This window comes from Trichoderma aggressivum (genome assembly GCF_033847375.1).
Source record: "Trichoderma aggressivum f. europaeum strain CBS 100526 chromosome Unknown scaffold_011, whole genome shotgun sequence".
Taxonomy (NCBI): domain Eukaryota; kingdom Fungi; phylum Ascomycota; class Sordariomycetes; order Hypocreales; family Hypocreaceae; genus Trichoderma; species Trichoderma aggressivum.
Window position 1 is genome coordinate 514,538 of NW_026946377.1, and position 17,053 is coordinate 531,590.

The 17,053-nt window shown below is 53.2% G+C and overlaps 4 protein-coding genes across 4 annotated transcripts; 3 read left to right on the forward strand and 1 right to left on the reverse strand.

Annotated features, from left to right (window-relative positions):
• Positions 1 to 256: 256 nt before the first annotated feature.
• Triagg1_3787 (uncharacterized protein) lies at positions 257 to 2,081 on the reverse strand (the record flags this gene model as incomplete). Its single annotated transcript, XM_062898117.1, has 2 exons — positions 257 to 1,926; positions 2,066 to 2,081. 2 exons carry the CDS (start codon positions 2,079 to 2,081, stop codon positions 257 to 259), a joined length of 1,686 nt encoding a protein of 561 aa, XP_062757290.1.
• A 643-nt stretch (positions 2,082 to 2,724) lies between these two features.
• On the forward strand, positions 2,725 to 7,386 carry Triagg1_3788 (uncharacterized protein; the record flags this gene model as incomplete). The annotated part of the gene is made up of 10 exons (XM_062898118.1): positions 2,725 to 2,727; positions 2,866 to 3,192; positions 3,321 to 3,446; positions 3,505 to 3,549; positions 4,645 to 4,929; positions 5,064 to 5,279; positions 5,334 to 6,065; positions 6,139 to 6,555; positions 6,681 to 7,067; positions 7,150 to 7,386. The coding sequence occupies 10 exons, from the start codon at positions 2,725 to 2,727 to the stop codon at positions 7,384 to 7,386; spliced, it is 2,775 nt and encodes a 924-aa protein (XP_062757291.1).
• A 1,955-nt stretch (positions 7,387 to 9,341) lies between these two features.
• Positions 9,342 to 10,678, forward strand: Triagg1_3789 (uncharacterized protein; the record flags this gene model as incomplete). Its single annotated transcript, XM_062898120.1, has 2 exons — positions 9,342 to 9,781; positions 9,856 to 10,678. The coding sequence occupies 2 exons, from the start codon at positions 9,342 to 9,344 to the stop codon at positions 10,676 to 10,678; spliced, it is 1,263 nt and encodes a 420-aa protein (XP_062757292.1).
• A 3,864-nt stretch (positions 10,679 to 14,542) lies between these two features.
• Triagg1_3790 (uncharacterized protein) lies at positions 14,543 to 16,954 on the forward strand (the record flags this gene model as incomplete). The annotated part of the gene is made up of 2 exons (XM_062898121.1): positions 14,543 to 16,108; positions 16,313 to 16,954. The coding sequence occupies 2 exons, from the start codon at positions 14,543 to 14,545 to the stop codon at positions 16,952 to 16,954; spliced, it is 2,208 nt and encodes a 735-aa protein (XP_062757293.1).
• Positions 16,955 to 17,053: the final 99 nt, after the last annotated feature.

Below are 17,053 nucleotides of genomic sequence, written 5' to 3' on the forward strand. Positions count from 1 at the left end.
GTACAAAAACGTTTAATCCGATTGTGTTCAAATTGTCTTTTCTGGTCCATGGAGCATTCTGTTCTATACATTATGGCATGTGTCTTTGACCAGAAACTTGACCAGCTCTAGACAGAATCCGACCTTGGTTCGCCCCATCCCCGCCAAGTGGTAATAACTCATCCATGGTAACGCCCAATGCAAATCCCTTTTCTTCCTGCCCGTCTGTGACAAAACTAGAACGGGGGAAGAACGATGTACGGGAGGTTCAGCCGACCTACTCCTCTAGACCCTCGGAACTAGGCAGAGGGATCGCCTTGTAGAGGAGGATCAAGGCTGAGTGGGACTCGCCGCCGCCAGCCAAGGCTTCAACCTTGTCAACCGTCACCTCGGATACCTTGTCGTCATTGAACCACCACCAATTGCCGTCTTCCTTTTCCTTCTTGCCCGTCTTGGGGTCCACGGTTCCCGTCTTCTTGACGTATGCCGTGTAGTGGCCGCTGTCGGCACTGGCACCCTGATGGGTGACGACGCCACGGAGCTCGTAGAGACCTGACTGGTTGGCACCGTCGTCATCGCGCAGAGCGGGATTTATCAGGGCATTGAGCTCCTTCTTGGCGGAGAGAAGAGCAGCTTCGCTCTCCGCCTCGACTTGGGCGTCCGTCTTGAAAGTCTCACCCATGACAGTGTCGGCATCATCCGCCTGCTGCGGCTGACCTGGTTTGCTTGCCTCCTTCTCCTTCTGCTGCTTCAGTTCCCTCTCCGAGGGTAGACCCGAGCCGCCAGGGACGTCGCTCATGTCCTTGTCGTGGGTCTTCTTCCGGCGCTTGCGGGCACGTTCAATGTCTTCTTCATCTTTCCGAACCTCGCGGACCTTGTCTCGGACGGGTATCAGGGCCTCCTTGAGCTCGTCTGAGCAGAACTCGACAATGTCTAGTTCTTGAGGGAATGTGACCTTGCGCATGATTTTGGCCTTCTTCTTTGTTTCCTTTTTCCAGAAGAAGCGCACAAAGTGGACAGTGAGGTACTTGGGAGCTCGGGATATCTTGGACTTTTTGGTGTAAGTGGCGTCTCGGCCGAGTACCTCTGATCTCTTCTCCAGCTGCTCACTCAGTGCGGCCAAGATGCCATCCCTCAAGTGGTTTGTCTGACTATCGATGTGGCAGTCGAGCTTGTAAAAGGCATCTCTAGAGGCTATTGCTTGCTCGCCACCGTTTCGGGCCTCCTCCTCATCGCACTCAAGGACTGAGGAGAACTCTCCCGCCATGTACTTTTCGACGAAAGAAATGCTGGGTGTATCGGGGGTAGTCTTGATTGTGACTTTTTGGCCCAGTTGCTGAACGATCTGAGACCAGGCCTCTTCAGCATCTTGCTGGGCATATCCAGGGCCGCTCTTGGACTTTTCGGCAAACTGGGGGAACACGAGCCTCAATGCCGATAGGAAGCTCAAAGGCTGGATAGAGTCTTGCGTGTTACCCATGTCCTTGTATAGATTGGAGAGCTGGGCAGCCAAGTCGGCCCGCGCGGTGCCCCCCAGTGGGCTGTACGTTGTCAGGGCCGTCTGAAGTTCGGGAATCAAACGCAACGTTTGCAGAGTCGAGTTTAGATAGCATGTGTTTCCGAGATTGATAAGGCCGGCTGGGGTGGCGCCAGCTTGCTGGGCTTGCTCGGCCTCGGTCATGTCCTCGACAAACTTGATCTGCTCTGCCGGGCGGACCAGGTCTCCAGCGCCACCTCCTGGCGTGCCCATCATCATGATGCTTTGGCCAGCCTTGAGGTTCAACTTGCTCATATCAGCTTCATCTTTGAGCTGGACACCCTTGATGAGGATCTTCTGGCGTTCGGGTTCGACGTTGGTAAGGCTGAAGAGCTGGAGCTTGAAGTCCAAGCCTGTCGATTCGGGATCGACATCTACTTCATATTTCTTGCCCTGATGCTTCACGACAACTAAAACGGTTCAAATCTCGTGTCAGTTACCGTAAGTATTCATCGTGGGCCAGGCAGAAAGAGCGGAAAAGAAATGACTTCTGCCACGAGAGACTGGAGGCAGCAGAAGGCGATATGATGATGGTGGGGGATCACGGACCAGGGATGGAAGCCATTGTTGCAAAGGTGGCGGTCGATTCAGCAGTAGCTGAAGCTCGAGTCGACGACTTCTTTCTTCAGGGAACAGCCGAAAAAAAAAAGATGGCAGGCAAAGATGAATTCCCTGAGTAATACTCGTCCAACAAAGCAAGAATCAAGTGTCCAAAGTCAAACGGAAGACACTGAGAGATGTCGAGAGAAGGGAAGAGAAGCGCTGCGGAGCCCTCGCTGCGTCACGACAGTGGTACCTGATGGCGGGAGGTGTGGCGCATGCGGTGTGGCAGGTTCCGTCCGACGAAAGCTTGGGCCGCTGGGGGAGTTGATAAGCAGACACGTGACGCTTTGTTTGGAGAGGAGCTGTGGCTGGTGGCGCAAGCTTGGAGCCAGCTACGAGCGCCTAAGCCTCACAAGCTTACTCGCACTACAGGGAGAATCAACCGCCTGTAGCTGGGCCCCACCTTGCGCCTACAGACGTCAACCTCCTGCTAGTGACATGCGGAATCGAACCCCGCGGATTCCCCTACCACTGCGGTTACCAGTCCACGTAACAGTGAAAGTACTCCGTCGCCAGGAGCTTCCGGACCACAACCAACACCCGCGAATAGCTTCCTGCGCAACATTGGCCCAACCCAGGGCACGCAGCAGCAGCCTTTAGCAGTCATGGTATGCCCTGCACGTGCTCCTTTTTGCCTCTCGCTCAACCCCCTGGACTCGACTGGACTTGTTCCGGAAGACCGCCGTGGTGCGAGTTGTGAGAGGCCCGGGGAAAACTGACCGCTGACCTTGCCTTGCCCATGCCAGTCTCAATCACTGCGGCCGTACCTCCAATGCGTGCGAAGCAGCTTGACTGCCGCGCTGACCCTGTCCAACTTTGCCTCCCAGACCACCGAGCGCCACAACGTCCCCGAGATCGAGGCCCAGACCTCCCCCGAGGTCGTCCTGACGCCCCTCGTGATTGCGCGTAACGAGAACGAGCGGGTGCTGATCGAGCCGAGCATCAACTCGGTCCGCATCAGCATCAAGATCAAGCAGGCCGACGAGATCGAATCCATCCTCGTCCACAAGTTTGCCCGTTTCCTGACCCAGAGAGCCGAGGCCTTCTTCATTCTGCGAAGAAAACCGATTCCCGTAGGTGGCACACTGAGACGAGGGGGGATCCTTTGATCCTCGCGATGCCCCATCCATCCGAGCCCGAAGCTGTGTACTCGAACCCTTGGACGTGGAGCATTGTTCTAACGCGTTATTATCCGAAATAGGGCTATGATATTTCCTTTTTGATAACAAACTTCCACACGGAGGAGATGTTGAAGCACAAGCTGGTCGATTTCATCATTGAGTTCCAAGAGGAGGTCGATAAGGAGATCTCCGAGATGAAGCTCTTTGTATGTGCTCCCCGCCCGGCGGATACGATGGACTTGAACTGACGTGTAAATTTTACAGCTCAACGCCAGAGCACGATTCGTCGCCGAGTCATTCCTGACACCTGTGAGTGCACCACGCCACTACCCCCCTCCCCCCCTTTGTTTGCCCAAGAATTATACAGCTCATCATCTACATGTTAGTTTGATTAAACTGCGTTAGACATTATGTATCCATGAAATAGGACTCTCTCAACGACGTGGCCAAAGCGAAACTTTTGTACTCTAATCCCAGTTCAGTCAGACATCTGTCAAATACATTAGGCTCGAGTGGGATTCTCATGCTTCCGTAACAATGCTGGCTTCTTCGTCTCTCGTGACTGATGATGGCGGTGCAGGAATCTGGTAGTCTAAATAAAAAAAATCTTCTATTTTACTTAGCAGCGGCGTGTTATGTATGGGAACACTTTGGTCAAGGCTTCATGTTCACCCCCTCTTTGTTTGGCAGGCAAGTTGACATGTCTCCAATAGCCTCGTCTTCTCACAAAGGGCCCAGATCTGCGATATCCCCGTCCATTAGTATTTGCCTCTTAAAGTGACATCCATCTGTCCCCTTTACTCTTCTACAAATTTCTCATCATTCACAGGCTCTCAACCGCTGCCAGCAATGTGTCTTCGCTGCCGAGCAGCTGGGAGATCTGGCAGGCCACCTTGTCGGTCCGGCAGCAACGCTTTGCCTGCCAGCCTCAGCTTCAACAGCTGGCAAGGCGCGCCAAAGCAGCAGCCTTCGATTTTGTTCTTACTGTTGCCCCGCTAGCTCATTGTTTGGAGGGCCTCCTGTGACTCTTTCATCTCCCTCCCCCTCTCTCCCCCCCTCTTCTTCTGTTTCCTTCATCATCACCACCTCCTGATTTCTGAAGACCTTCGCGCAGCCTCTTTAACCAGCAACGTTGCAAGGAAGAAAAGGTGTGTTGCACCCCCAGCTGTTTTGTGCGTTGCAAGTTGGTAATCTGCCAATTTTTCTTCTTCTTCCGAGTAGCATATTGCTGCTGTTGTGCTCCTTTGTTGGTTTTGCGAATCTTCTGTACCGCCTTTGCAAAGTTCCCAATCACCGTCTTTTTGTTCTCGCCATTACCCTCGCACATGTGTCTTCTTTGAGCCTCACTCCCTACGTTGTTCATTTGCAACCCAACTCTTGGGTCTTTTGCTAATTTTTGAACAGACCGACGCTGTCAGGATGGCTTCGAGAGGCTCGAGAGCTGTTCAGGGTATACGCTTTAGCGAAGCGCCCTTCATTGAACCTGCGTCGGCGACGACTCATCCGTCGCCTTCTGCAGATGGAGAGAATGGTCAACTTGCCCCCAACACCTCTGACTGCAGTCCGTCTAACCGCAATGCTCAAAATGCAGCCAGTGGCAGCAACCTGGAGCCACGCCGTCAGGATGGTGTTCAGCGCAGCTCGTTCAATCCATCCGCCAGCATCTGGGTTCCATCTGCGTCGACACAGGTAAGTAAATCCCGCTCCCTCTGTTGCCTTTTGATTTCTCTTTCTTCTTTCTTCTTTTCTTCTTCTGTTGCCCTTCGTTTGCCTTTCGTTTGTTCCCTTGATTTTGATGTAGCCGTACTCACATATGTCACTAGCAGGCTAGACAGAGAGACGACACCCGTCCTCTTGTAGTTGGATACCCTCCTGGTTACCGCGTTCCCAACTTTCACCAGAATCGAAGCCAGGCTCAAGTCCAAAGTCAGGCTCAAAGCCAGGTTCAGCATCAGACTCCGCCGGGCCAGGCTCACAATCAGTTTGATATGGTTTCGTTTGCTTTGGCTCACACTCAGGCCCACGATGAGGATCCAAATGTGGGCATGCCTTAGGAAGGCGTCCCAGATAATGGAGATTTCGATGAAGCCCAGCAGTCGGTGCAATACCACGGCGGGTTCGAGTCTGTCTCGGTAGAGAACCCAGATATTCAATATCCAAACTTTCTCCAAGTTCAGACTCCACCCCATGCCTCGACTGCTGGCTTCTATCAAGAGGCGAGCAGTGACCATCGCACAAGCCTTCAGAGAATGGCTGAAACTGGGTTTGAGCAACACGGTCGCCCATCCTTCATTCCGCACAGCCAGTCTCTCAACTCTCTTCAGCCAGGCGACGTGTTTTCTAGCCCCTCGTCCGACATGACTCCGCCTCAGCGTCGCTCCGGTGCTCCTGTCCGAGGCTATTTCAGCCCGGGCATGTCGACGGTCGCCAGCGAGCCACGCAACTACGCTCCCCGGACAGCAGGATTGCCTGCTGCCATCAACCCCATCATGATGCAGCCTCCCCCGAGATTTGATCTTGGGCTTGCTGTTGCTGAAGCAGCTCCCGAGCATGATAGCGATCGCGAAGCCCGAATCGTCCGCCAGATTGTCAGACCTTTTGGCGTGCGTCTCAGTGAGACAACTGAGTTGTCCGAGATCCCGCCTGATTGCTCGACTCATGCCCCAATGATGCAGGCGCCGCCCTCGAACAAGCTTCTGCAGCTGACCAATACCACCACGGGGCTTCCAACTCTGGCCGATGCCATGGACCCGTCCAACTTCCCCTTTATCGAGTCGGCCAGATTGGCAAAGCCGATGAATTGGGGCATTATCAAGCTGAGAAACGTGAGTGACTACTCCCTCTTCCGCTGTTTGCAAACTCGTTGACAAAGGCTCTTTGCTAATCTTGCCGGCGTAGATTCCGTTTTCCTCTACTCGTGCCGAAGTGATTGCTTTCCTCGGTCGCAACTCCAAGGTTTTGAACGACACAGACGAAGGTGTGCACATAATCATGGACAAGGTGACGAGCAAGACCATGGACGCCTATGTCGAGTTTGTGTCTCTTGAGGATGCAATGAGAGCGGTCGAGAGACACCGAGCCAATGTCGTCGCCGGCCGATTCAGTCGCCTGGGCGATCGTCCCATCGAAGTGGAGGTGACTTCTCAGGCCAACCTCATGAGGGATCTCTTCCCCATCGCTCGCGGTGTCTTTTGGAACGGTGTCACCCCCGATATTATGCCTTTTAATCCCAGCCAGCCTTGGGACAACTTCAAGGGTTTCATCTCCGAGGAGGAGATGATTATGCTGGTCAAACACGTCGAGGTGCCTCATCGAGTACGTGGCCATAGTCTTGTACTGCCTCCTTTGCTTCTTCACCAGTTTCTTTCCTTGTTCCGTCCTGGACGGCCCTTTCCCCGCGTTTGAGAAAAGTCTGCTGACATATTTGAATGAACAAACAGTCTCCCTTTTCTAGGGATTGCCCGCAGCGCCCTTATGAGTGCTTGATCAGCACCATCAAGAAGTTTCCGTGGTTCATCACCGATTGCGTAACGATCAAAGAACGGGAGGCCATCTACCAGGCTACCCTTTCGCTTGTTCGCCAGCTTACTCGAAGCATTCTTTTCCAGGAAGATGCTGCGCACTTGACTCCCTTTTTGCTCCGGCGTCTTGTTCAAGCCGCCATGCTTTGCCCCGGCTTCACGCCATGCATGAAGGACGGCATCGCTTGGATCACCAACATGCAGGCGCTCGATCAAGAATACTACCAGCTGCCGCGTTTCGCGGACCGCTGGCGCCATCAGTACGCCATTGGCCCAAAGCCTGGCTTCCCTCTGGATATTGTTGAGGTACGTTTGCCATGTCCCGGCATGCTTTGAGCCTTGGATTTCATCGTGCAGACTAATGACGTGTTTGCGTCTTTCTTGACAGTGGTATGTCGCAATCATTCGTGAGCAAACTTACAAGGACATCCTCACCCTGCCTCTCCGAGATCGTACTGGACTTCAAGAGCGTGCCGAACAGACAGACATGTACTGGGGCTATTTCTGGGCCGAAGTAGGATACATTCTCGGGCCCCAGTTCGATAACATGACGCTCGCGCAGGCGGCTCACATGGAGTTTTCGGCTGTGGAGCGTATCCTCACCCGTGCCTTTACCCAAGTCTAACGCAGCACGGTTGCTGTGAAGAAGGAACGATGACCTTTCTCGAACGGGACCACATTTCGGCGTTTGATTGTCTTAAGGAGGATGAAGTAGGGCGGCAAGAAGACACCCTTGCTGAAGGCTATTGGCATTTCTTTCTTTTCTTTTCTTTTCTTTCTTAGCACTGGGTGCTTTTGCCTTTTGTCTTCACTGGGCACCGAGTTGGCCAATGGACGCTCTCCCGCGGTAGAAACTCGGTGGATAGCAGGAGACACAAGACGGTCGTGGGCAAAGCTGTGTTTTCCCAAAAGGGATGGCTGATGGCCGGAGAATCGATTCATTGGCGGCTTACACGGCTCGAATTATTGCGTTTGCTATGGGTTGAGGAAGCTAGTTGTCGGTTGGTAAACACGGTGGTGAATGATGTCGGTGGTACGCAGGCGAGATGATTTGCATTCATCTCGAGTCAACCCCGCGAAGCTGGGCCGTCGTCAGGCGAAATGGGAACACAGAAATCAGACAGTCCATAAATAGGAATCTGAACGGTATTTGACAAATCGCGCGTAATAAGGAGAATTATGCGGCGGGGAACGCCCGATGCTTGTAAGCGAAAAGACGGCGATGGTGAAGTGAAGAAGACAAGATTGTCGTCCAAGCCCAGAGTTGGTTACAGGTAGTACTAAGGTACCTGGTAGTCAGAGCTCTCTTGCCTTATACAGGTACCTGCGGTAATACCTGATACTGGGTGCTAGGTACTTTAGTACCTCTTCTATCTGTGTCAAGGTACAGTTACCTACCTCAGACAGACTTCCAGGGCTTGGGTGGTAGGTTAGTAATACTTGTTCCCTGTTATTGTTCGGGATACTTGGGTGCTGGCCTGTGCCGATATTAGTAGACTGCTCAACTTGCGCGTGGCATGATGTCGCCCAGACCTGGTCATGCAACCGAATGGGCACACCTTCCTCGTGCTTGAGCACTTAGAGGCGAGTACTGAGGAATGTACCTGGCTATACCTGAGACGGCTTCGGCAGTGGTTTATCCGCCTCCCAAGTGTCCGGTAGCTGTCCAATGCATGATGGTTATTTGGCGCCTGAAGACGAAATTAAACAACATCGATCTTAGTAGGTAGGTAGACGACCAACAGGGGGGCTTGCCTGTCAGGTACCCGGACTTTTTAGTGGGCTTTGACTGGCTCTGTGATCAGTGGTACAGAGTACCGGGCTGACCACCTCGCAATTTTATCAGTACTACCGCCGCGGTACCTTGCCGGGCAGGTATCTTGTCGTGTTAGTGAAATCAACGGAGGCATGTACCTCGTAGTCCGAGGTATGTACGAGGAAAATACCAGCTGATACTTGACATGAGGTACAGTAGCCGACGCCTTACAACCTACAAAGTACAAGGTACGCCGTGGTTTCGTCTAAATGACCGGGCAGCTCATGTTCACCTCTAAATATAGAGAGGGCCTGTTGACACATGCTGATCCGTTCTTTGCCGACCTCGAAAAGAGCAACACATACGTGAAGCGACTCCTTTTTTTAACCCCTCTCTGTACTTCATACATACAATGTCATCGTAACCAGTATATTTATTTACACTTGTTCCCTTGATTTCCGGTTCTCTTCCCATTTTATTTTCGTTGCTGTTGTGCAGTACCAACCGCTGCCTTATCATCTTGTAATACTTTGGTACACGCTTTGTACTGTACCACTCCGTTGCTCCCGTCGTCACTGCCCAGGCTGCTAATTGATAGCAAGCAATAGCCGAACCCCCAGCGGGCTTCTGAGTATCTTTTTTTTTTCTTTTTTTTTTCTTTTTTTTTTGGCTGCTGCCGTGCCCGTAGTGCCCTGGCCTGTGCTAAACAACAACACCCAACGTCAACTTTTTCCTCTCCCCTTGAGAATTTTTGACCTCTATTTTTCTTTGGCACTGCCAACCATCCATCCAACCCGTCATTCGTCGTCGATCCAGCCACCATCATGTCTACGGAAAACGTGTCCGCCGCCACCCCTGAAAAGGCTGAACAGGCCGAGGCGCCAGCCTTGACGCCGGAGACTCCCCTCGCCAAATTCACGGCGCGTCTGGCCGACATCACCAAGGAGTCGGCTCACAGCGAGATGTGGGGTGTCGAGCTTTCGAGCAATGCCAGCCATGCCCCGACTCAGGTCATTCTCCAGAAGTTCCTGCGCGCCAACAATGGCGATTTGGCCAGTGCTGAGAAGCAGCTTGCCGCCGCTCTGGCTTGGCGAGAGAAGTGGCAGCCGGCAAAGCTCGTGAGCGAGGCCTTCAACAAGGACAAGTTTGGCGGCCTCGGCTTCGTGACGAACCACAAGGATGAGGCCGGCAACAACACCGTCATTACTTGGAACATTTACGGCTCCGTCAAGGACAACAAGGCCACCTTTGGAGACGTCACCGAGTAAGTGCCTTGTCTGAGAGCAAGTAAAACACAGCAGTAGAGAAATTCTTTCTAATTCATATCGACGCTTGTAGGTTCATCAAGTGGCGCGCCGCTCTCATGGAATTGGGCGTGCAGCAGCTCCATCTCAACGACATCACGGAGCCCCTCCCAGAGGATGGCACCGACAAGCATCAGATGCTTCAGGTGCACGACTACAAATCAGTCAGCTTCTTCCGCATGGACCCCGCCGTCAAGGCCGCCAGCAAGGAGACTATCTCTGTCTTCTCCATGGCCTACCCAGAGCTGCTAGCGCACAAGTACTTTGTCAATGTGCCTGCCATTATGGGTTGGATGTTTGGAGCCATGAAGCTTTTCCTCGCGCCAGCCACTTTGAAGAAGTTCCACCCGATGACATCTGGCACTACTCTATCTACGGAGCTCAAGAGCATTGCCCCCTCATTGCCCAAGGAGTACGGAGGCAGCGGCTCTCCCGTTCAGGAAGGAATCACGGTGACGCTCGCCGAGTCTACCGAGGCAGCAAAGGCGGAGGCCGCTGTAGAGCCCAAGTCCGATGCCGTTGTCGCTCCTGTTGAGGCTCCCGTTGAGGCCACCGCACAAGCAAACGAGACTGCAGTCGCGGAACCTCAAACAGTGGATATTCCTATTAGGCCCAAGGAAGAGGAAGCTTCTGTGGAGGCCAAGAAAGAGGAAGCCCCTGCCCCTGCCCCTGTTGAGCCGGAGGCCAAGGCTGAGGAGGCCAAGTCTCCTGTCGAGGAGGAGACCAAGCAAGAGACCGAGGGAAAGAAGGAGACTGAGCAAGTACCCGTCGCTGCTGATGGTGCCCCAAAGGAGGCTGAGGCTGCGCCCAAGGAAATTGAGGCCGTTGAGGCCGCGCAGCCGGAGAAGTCGGCTTAAGGAAGCATTCAGGCCCATGTCTCGTTGAGTCGCGACGGTGACCCGCTATGAAATTGGGGGGAACCGGAAGTTTTTCTTATCTCTTTTTTTTTTTTTTGATGTTGTTGTCATTATGAGCGCGGGCCTCCGGTATGCCTTGCCGTTGCCACGCCTCATTCATACCCATAATACCCTATATCATGTGCAAAGAGTGCTGTGCATTAGATTCCCCCTAGATGTTTGCCCTTTTTGCAATTAATAGATGAAACGTCTACTAATCTACGACGGACGTTTTCTAAAACATATACAAGACTGTGTTTGATGTTTTGACACCTTTTTGTCGACTCTTGCTTGGATTATCCGGTACATTATCCCTTTACTGATGCCAACATAAGACCATGTGTTTATTAATCCTAGGTTTACTTTGGAAGTATTTCACCGATTGCTTGCCACGTTCATGTAGTCCATTTTGACAAGTGCTGGTTATCGTGTTCTCTCTTATTCGTGAATAGCCGGCCAGTGAGTCAACGTCCCGGATAGGTCAGGCTCATCATCCCCCGTCAATAGAGCTGGCGTTACCGGAGTAGGACATCAATGGATGCGTCTCTTGCTGAATCACATGGCGATATCCAAAAGGCGATTGTGATGGCAGCAAGTCCACTTTGCCACTGTACCCTAGTAGCCATGCTTATATCTTGGCTAAGTACTATACCCAGGACAGAGTCATTGTGCCTTTCCCACGGGAACTGAATCGGACCTGGCTGTCTGGTGAATGTGGTTTCCTTAATCACAGCATGGCGTTGCCCTTTTCCCTTGAACTTTCTGTTTCCCCTCCTTTACGACTTGAAGATGCAAACAAGAGGCATTTTGACCCGAACCCAAGTTGCAATCCTGGAGGCTAGTTCCACCGCCATGGTCATCCAGCTCGGCTCCATCTGCCAACTTGTTGGTGCATAACTCACACCCCCAGACATTATCAGGGTCCAAATGACGGACAGGTTGATAAACGACGTGCAACACAGACCGATGGGACGGGTGAAAGCCTGGTGAAGTTTTTTTCTTATCTAATTAACATGGGCTGATACCAGTGAGTTACTGCTTTTTCAACCCGATAATATATGTATGCCGCAGCGTATGTCTCACCGCAACACCGTTATGTATCTCACCACAACTGGGTCTGTAAGGAAGAAGGCACACGGGTAAATTTCACAAAAGGTCATGGGCATCGTCGAGGCCAATCTTTCATCATCTAGTTGGGCGAGTTTAGGCCTCTGATTTGGCACTTTCTCGTCCGAGCCAGCCGATGGTGGTGATTGCGCTAAAACACCATTGCGGTGATGGCAGTGGTACAAGCCATTTTAGAACCTAGGAGATTGGCATGAGAGACATTGACTCAGGCTGAGGCTGAGAACCCTGCACTTCCGAACCGGTGAGGCGCCGTATGAATACGCAGGGAAACACGTACGATTGGGAAAAAAGATGCGGTGCTTTGTGTTTTGTTGTTGTTGGCGAGAACATCTGACTGATGCTCCGAATGTGATGGAGGAGTGGCATGTTGCTCCCACGTAGCGGCGGAGGAGAAGAGCATCAAGATGAAATTCAACAACCACGAAACGAGCTGATCATGGATGATGGTGCAAGATGAATGGCGGCATGGGAAGAAGCTGATGGACAAGCACACCGTCAGGTATCAGCCAGTTATCTCAGACATTGGGGAGAATGGCGCCTACGGCGGTAGCATATCACAAATCATCAAACGATGCTCGCCGGCTGGTTTTGCTTTTTATAAGGTACTCGCTTGACCTTGCCAGGGTTTGCCAACTCTCACGCGCAATAGATACGTAATGTATGATACGGTGACCGTCGCATCGGCCTGCGTTGAGGCCCCTCGGGCGACTGGCATCAAGCAGGGAGAGACACAATATCACGGGCAACATCACCAGGTGCGGAGTAAGACAGACAGGGCCGGGCCAGGCCAGGCCAGGCCAGGACAGGGCCAAGACTTTGTCCAAAGAAGCAAAAGGGAGGATTCGGCAAGATTGGGCCCAAGCCCGTCTTCTTGGTGTTTCGGATAACGCACGCAATGCCTGCGCAATGAATTTTATTTAGCTCGGGCGCCTCACGCTCACTTCAGCCGCTGGTCAAGTTGCCAATTTATTTATTTTTTCACTTGCGCCTCTCTTTTTTTTTTGCTTTTTTTTTTTTAACTCGATTCTTCCATTCCCCCCCCAGGCTACCTGTTCCTTTTTTTTTTTTCTACTTTCCCCTCTCTTCCTCCTGTGGTAGTGTATGTATGTATCCTGAAATTTCTCAACGGCTTATCCCAACAACCCTTTCAGACATCCTGGGCGGCAAGGCAAGTAAAAGGAGAGCCGCAACCGGAGGGCAAAACCACAAAGGACGAAGCCTCTTTGGTTGGAAGCAAATTCGACTCGTCTGAAGAGACTGCGAGCGCGCGCCGGAACCAGCGAGAGCACAAGAGAGACGAAGGACGGACAAGGCGCAACATCACCAGGATCGGACATGGCCAGGGACATCCTCACATCCTCTTCACTTGTTTAGCCTCAATCCACTTTGTCAGTGACACCCTCATCTCAGTCAGCTCCGATCCTCCACTCTCCACCTTGTCGCCTCTCACCTCGTACCTCGTGCCTCTGACCTCTTACCTCTTACTTGTCGTCTCTTGCCACTCACTCACCCACCACTCACCACTCACTCACCCACTCACCCACTCACCATTCACCACTCAAACAACACTCTACTCTCGGCTGGGATCGTCTTGTCTCATTGCCTCTTTTTTTTTTCTCTTCTTCTTTTCTTTTTCCGCCCTCAGTTGTGGCTCCTCGTTTCCCAAACCGCCCCCTGATCTAAAAGCCCGGCGAAAAGGCCTCGGCTTGGCTACGGTATCTGACTGAGGAGAAAAAAAAGGCGGGTTGTCAATAAGTGGCTTCGCTGCTCACTTCACCTATCAGATCAAGTCGACGCCATCCCCGGTCTGGTCCTTGTCCAAGGGCGAGAGTTCTGGTGCCCATTTACGGAGCAAAAGGCACAAAAGCACGCACAATCGCATACTCCCTCCGTCCTCACAGTCACAATCACAATCACTGCCATTCTCCGGGATATACCGAGTACCAACCAATACATGCACAGACGCCATATAAGATAGCACCTCAACGCGCGCAACTTGTGGGCATCCAACACTCACTCGCATTCACGCTCGGCCAGCTCTCACACAACATACTAACCCCAACGTACCTATAGTACATAACCCTCAAGGTACCGTCTGTGTATATCTCAAGTTGTTATATACCTAACTCGTACAATACAACACAGCTCCAGCTCCATACCAGCGAGTGCGGACTGACCCGGCCTGACCAAAGCTTGTCTCTTAGCCGGGCGAGGCTCCTCTATTTACCTTATTTATACCGTGGCCGCCCTTGCTCGCCTCTTCCTCCTCTCACCCGCCTATCCGCCTTGCCTGCTTATCTGCGTCCAGTCCTGCTTAGTTGTTAGCTCACGCGTGCACCCGCGTTTTTGTCAACTTTGCCGACTCACGACGACTTGGCAGCAAACCTGCGACTTTTCCACCTTTTTCCCTTTTCCCTCTTGCTCTTTTGAACCTTTTCTCCCAGCCGGGCCGTGCAGGCTGGAATCTCGTTGTTATTACCATTTGAGCAGTGGACTTTTCCTGGCATCTTTCTTCCTTCTCTCTCTTCGGCTGTCTGTTTTGGCCCTTTATTATTCCCAGGGCTTCTTATTGTCTCTTCATAGGCTGTGCGTGTTTGTTTGTTTGTTTGTTTGTTTGCTTTGTCCTCTTTTCTTTTCTTCTTCTTTGGCTGCTTCATGACCGCACCCCCGTTGCCGCTATAAACGCAATTCGCAGCCATGCTGTCCCTGTTTGCTGCCACCGAAAGCGGCGACTCCATCTCCGCCTCGACCGACGACTCGTCCAACCTCGCGTCGTCGAGCTCGACTCCCCCCACGACCGTCACCGACAGCGACAGTCTACACTCGGACGCCTCGAAACACGATGTCATCACCGTGATTGACGACTCGACCGTCGTCGCGGTCGCTCCCGCCCTGCCCGCGTCCGACGTGCCATCGCCGCGCCGGCCTCAGAGGGCACGAGCAAGCCTGCCCGTCTACAACCTGGCCAAGCTCAGCGGCACCAGCGCGCATGGCAAACGCCGGGCCAAAGGCGACATCGTGGCCACTCGCAGGCGCCGGACCATTGCAGGCACCACTGTGACGCCTGGCGACGCCCATGTCGGTGCGCTGGGCCCGGCGTCGACCAACATTGACGCGTTGAATCTCGAGGCTTCTCCCAGCAAACGCAGCACGCCGCGCCCGCAACGCCTGGCGCGACCATCGCCACGCTCGCTGCGGTCCGTGGCGCGTCTCGCCGGCCCAAGCGGCGGCGCGAGTGCCGGTGCGACGCCGGTATCGTCCATCACGGCCAAGCTCTCTGCTGCCAAGCGCGGGCGCAATAACAAGGTTGTTGGTAAGCCGGTCAAACTGTCCCGCGAGCTGCGGCGCCTGCAGGACACAAAGGAGTTTAACCACATTGACGAAAAACCCGTCATCCACAGCGTCTGGTCCAATGGCAAATATGTCGACCCCAGCCAGGCCGTAGAGCGCCAGCCGCGCAAGAGGGCAAAGGTCGAGGTGGCGGCCGAGATCAAGGTCAAGGAGGAGTCGGAGGAGCCCGTCGCCCAGTCCAAGAAGCGGAGGGTCAAGAAATACCTCTCCAAGGGTCTCTATTCAGGACAAGAAGTGACACAGGACATCACTCGAGGACTGACAGCGAACGAGAAGAAGCAGCTGGCGCAACTGCCCGAGCTCATGCCCCGCAAGGAGAACAAGGTCATGCCCGCGCCCATCTTTACGGGCTTTCGAGTCTTGTTGACTGGCCGCGATTTCAAGCTGCCGTTTCACGTCTGCAACCCGCTGCCGCCCGGACAGCCCAAGCCAGATGAGTGGAAGAAGATGACCAAGAGTATGTGCTACATCTACAAACAAATCACGCCCACACGAGCCGCCCCTTTTGCTAACTGCCATGCGCCTCTAGACCGATTCATTGGCGAATCCAAAGAAGTCTGGAAAAAGATGCCACACATTCTCGATTATCAGTCCAAGTGTGTGTGCAAGCCAGAGGATGGCTGTGCCGAGACGTGCCAGAACCGAATCATGCTCTACGAATGCGACGACACAAACTGCAACATTGGCAAGGCCAAATGCACCAACCGTGCCTTTGCCGACTTGACAGCCCGGCGAGCCAAGGGCGGGAAATATCGCGTCGGCGTCGAGGTAATCAAGACGTCGGACCGCGGCTATGGCGTCCGCAGCAATCGCTGCTTCGAGCCTCACCAAATCATCATGGAGTACGCAGGCGAGATCATCACCGAAGAGGAATGCGAACGACGAATGAATGAAATTTATAAGAATAACGAGGTAAGCAGACACCGGAACCAAGCAACACTTGCTTCTCTGGGGCGTTTTGTATCACGGGGCTAACATACCTTCTTCTTTTTTTTCCCCCCTTGTCAGTGCTATTACTTAATGAGCTTTGATCAAAACATGATTATCGATGCCACCACGGGCAGTATTGCTCGATTTGTAAACCATAGCTGCAACCCCAACTGCCGAATGATCAAGTGGATTGTCTCAGGGCAGCCCAGAATGGCTCTCTTTGCTGGTGACAGGCCCATCATGACGGGCGAGGAGCTCACATATGACTACAACTTTGACCCTTTTTCGGCCAAAAACGTCCAAAAGTGTCTCTGTGGACAGCCCAACTGCCGAGGCGTGCTGGGACCCAAGCCCAAGGGAATCAAGCCCATCAAGGACAATATCAAGGTCGCCACCAAGGGCAGGGGCAGGGGCAAGGGCAAGGGAGGAAAGAGAAAGCTCAACGAGCTGGCTGGGAACGAGGAGAACGTGGAGCCCGGTTCCAAGAAGCGCAAGATGCAGCAGCCAAAGCCAAAGCCCATCCGAACTCTCAAGGCCGTCAAGGCATTGCACCCTATCAAGGCGCTCAAGCCCACCAAAACCTTGAAGCCCGTCAAGGGGCTGAAGCTCGCCAAAACTCTCAAACCCATCAAAGTGGCCAAGACCAAGACTGCCAAGGGTCCAAAGCCCAAAAAGGCTGTCCACTCAACAAAGACTGCCAAGAGGGCCTATTCAAAAGTCAGCATCAAGATCAAGAGCCCGGTCAAGGCCAAGCGTCAACAGAAGAAACAAGAAATCAGCGCATCAATCACCGTCAGCGCAGCCACCGAAATCACTGCCGTTGTCTGATCATGAACCAAGCCCCGCGTATGCACATCCCGTTGTCCCTGGGACGAACGACGCAATTCAACATGGCTTTCCGGGACCCCCTCTTGCGTACGTTGTAGA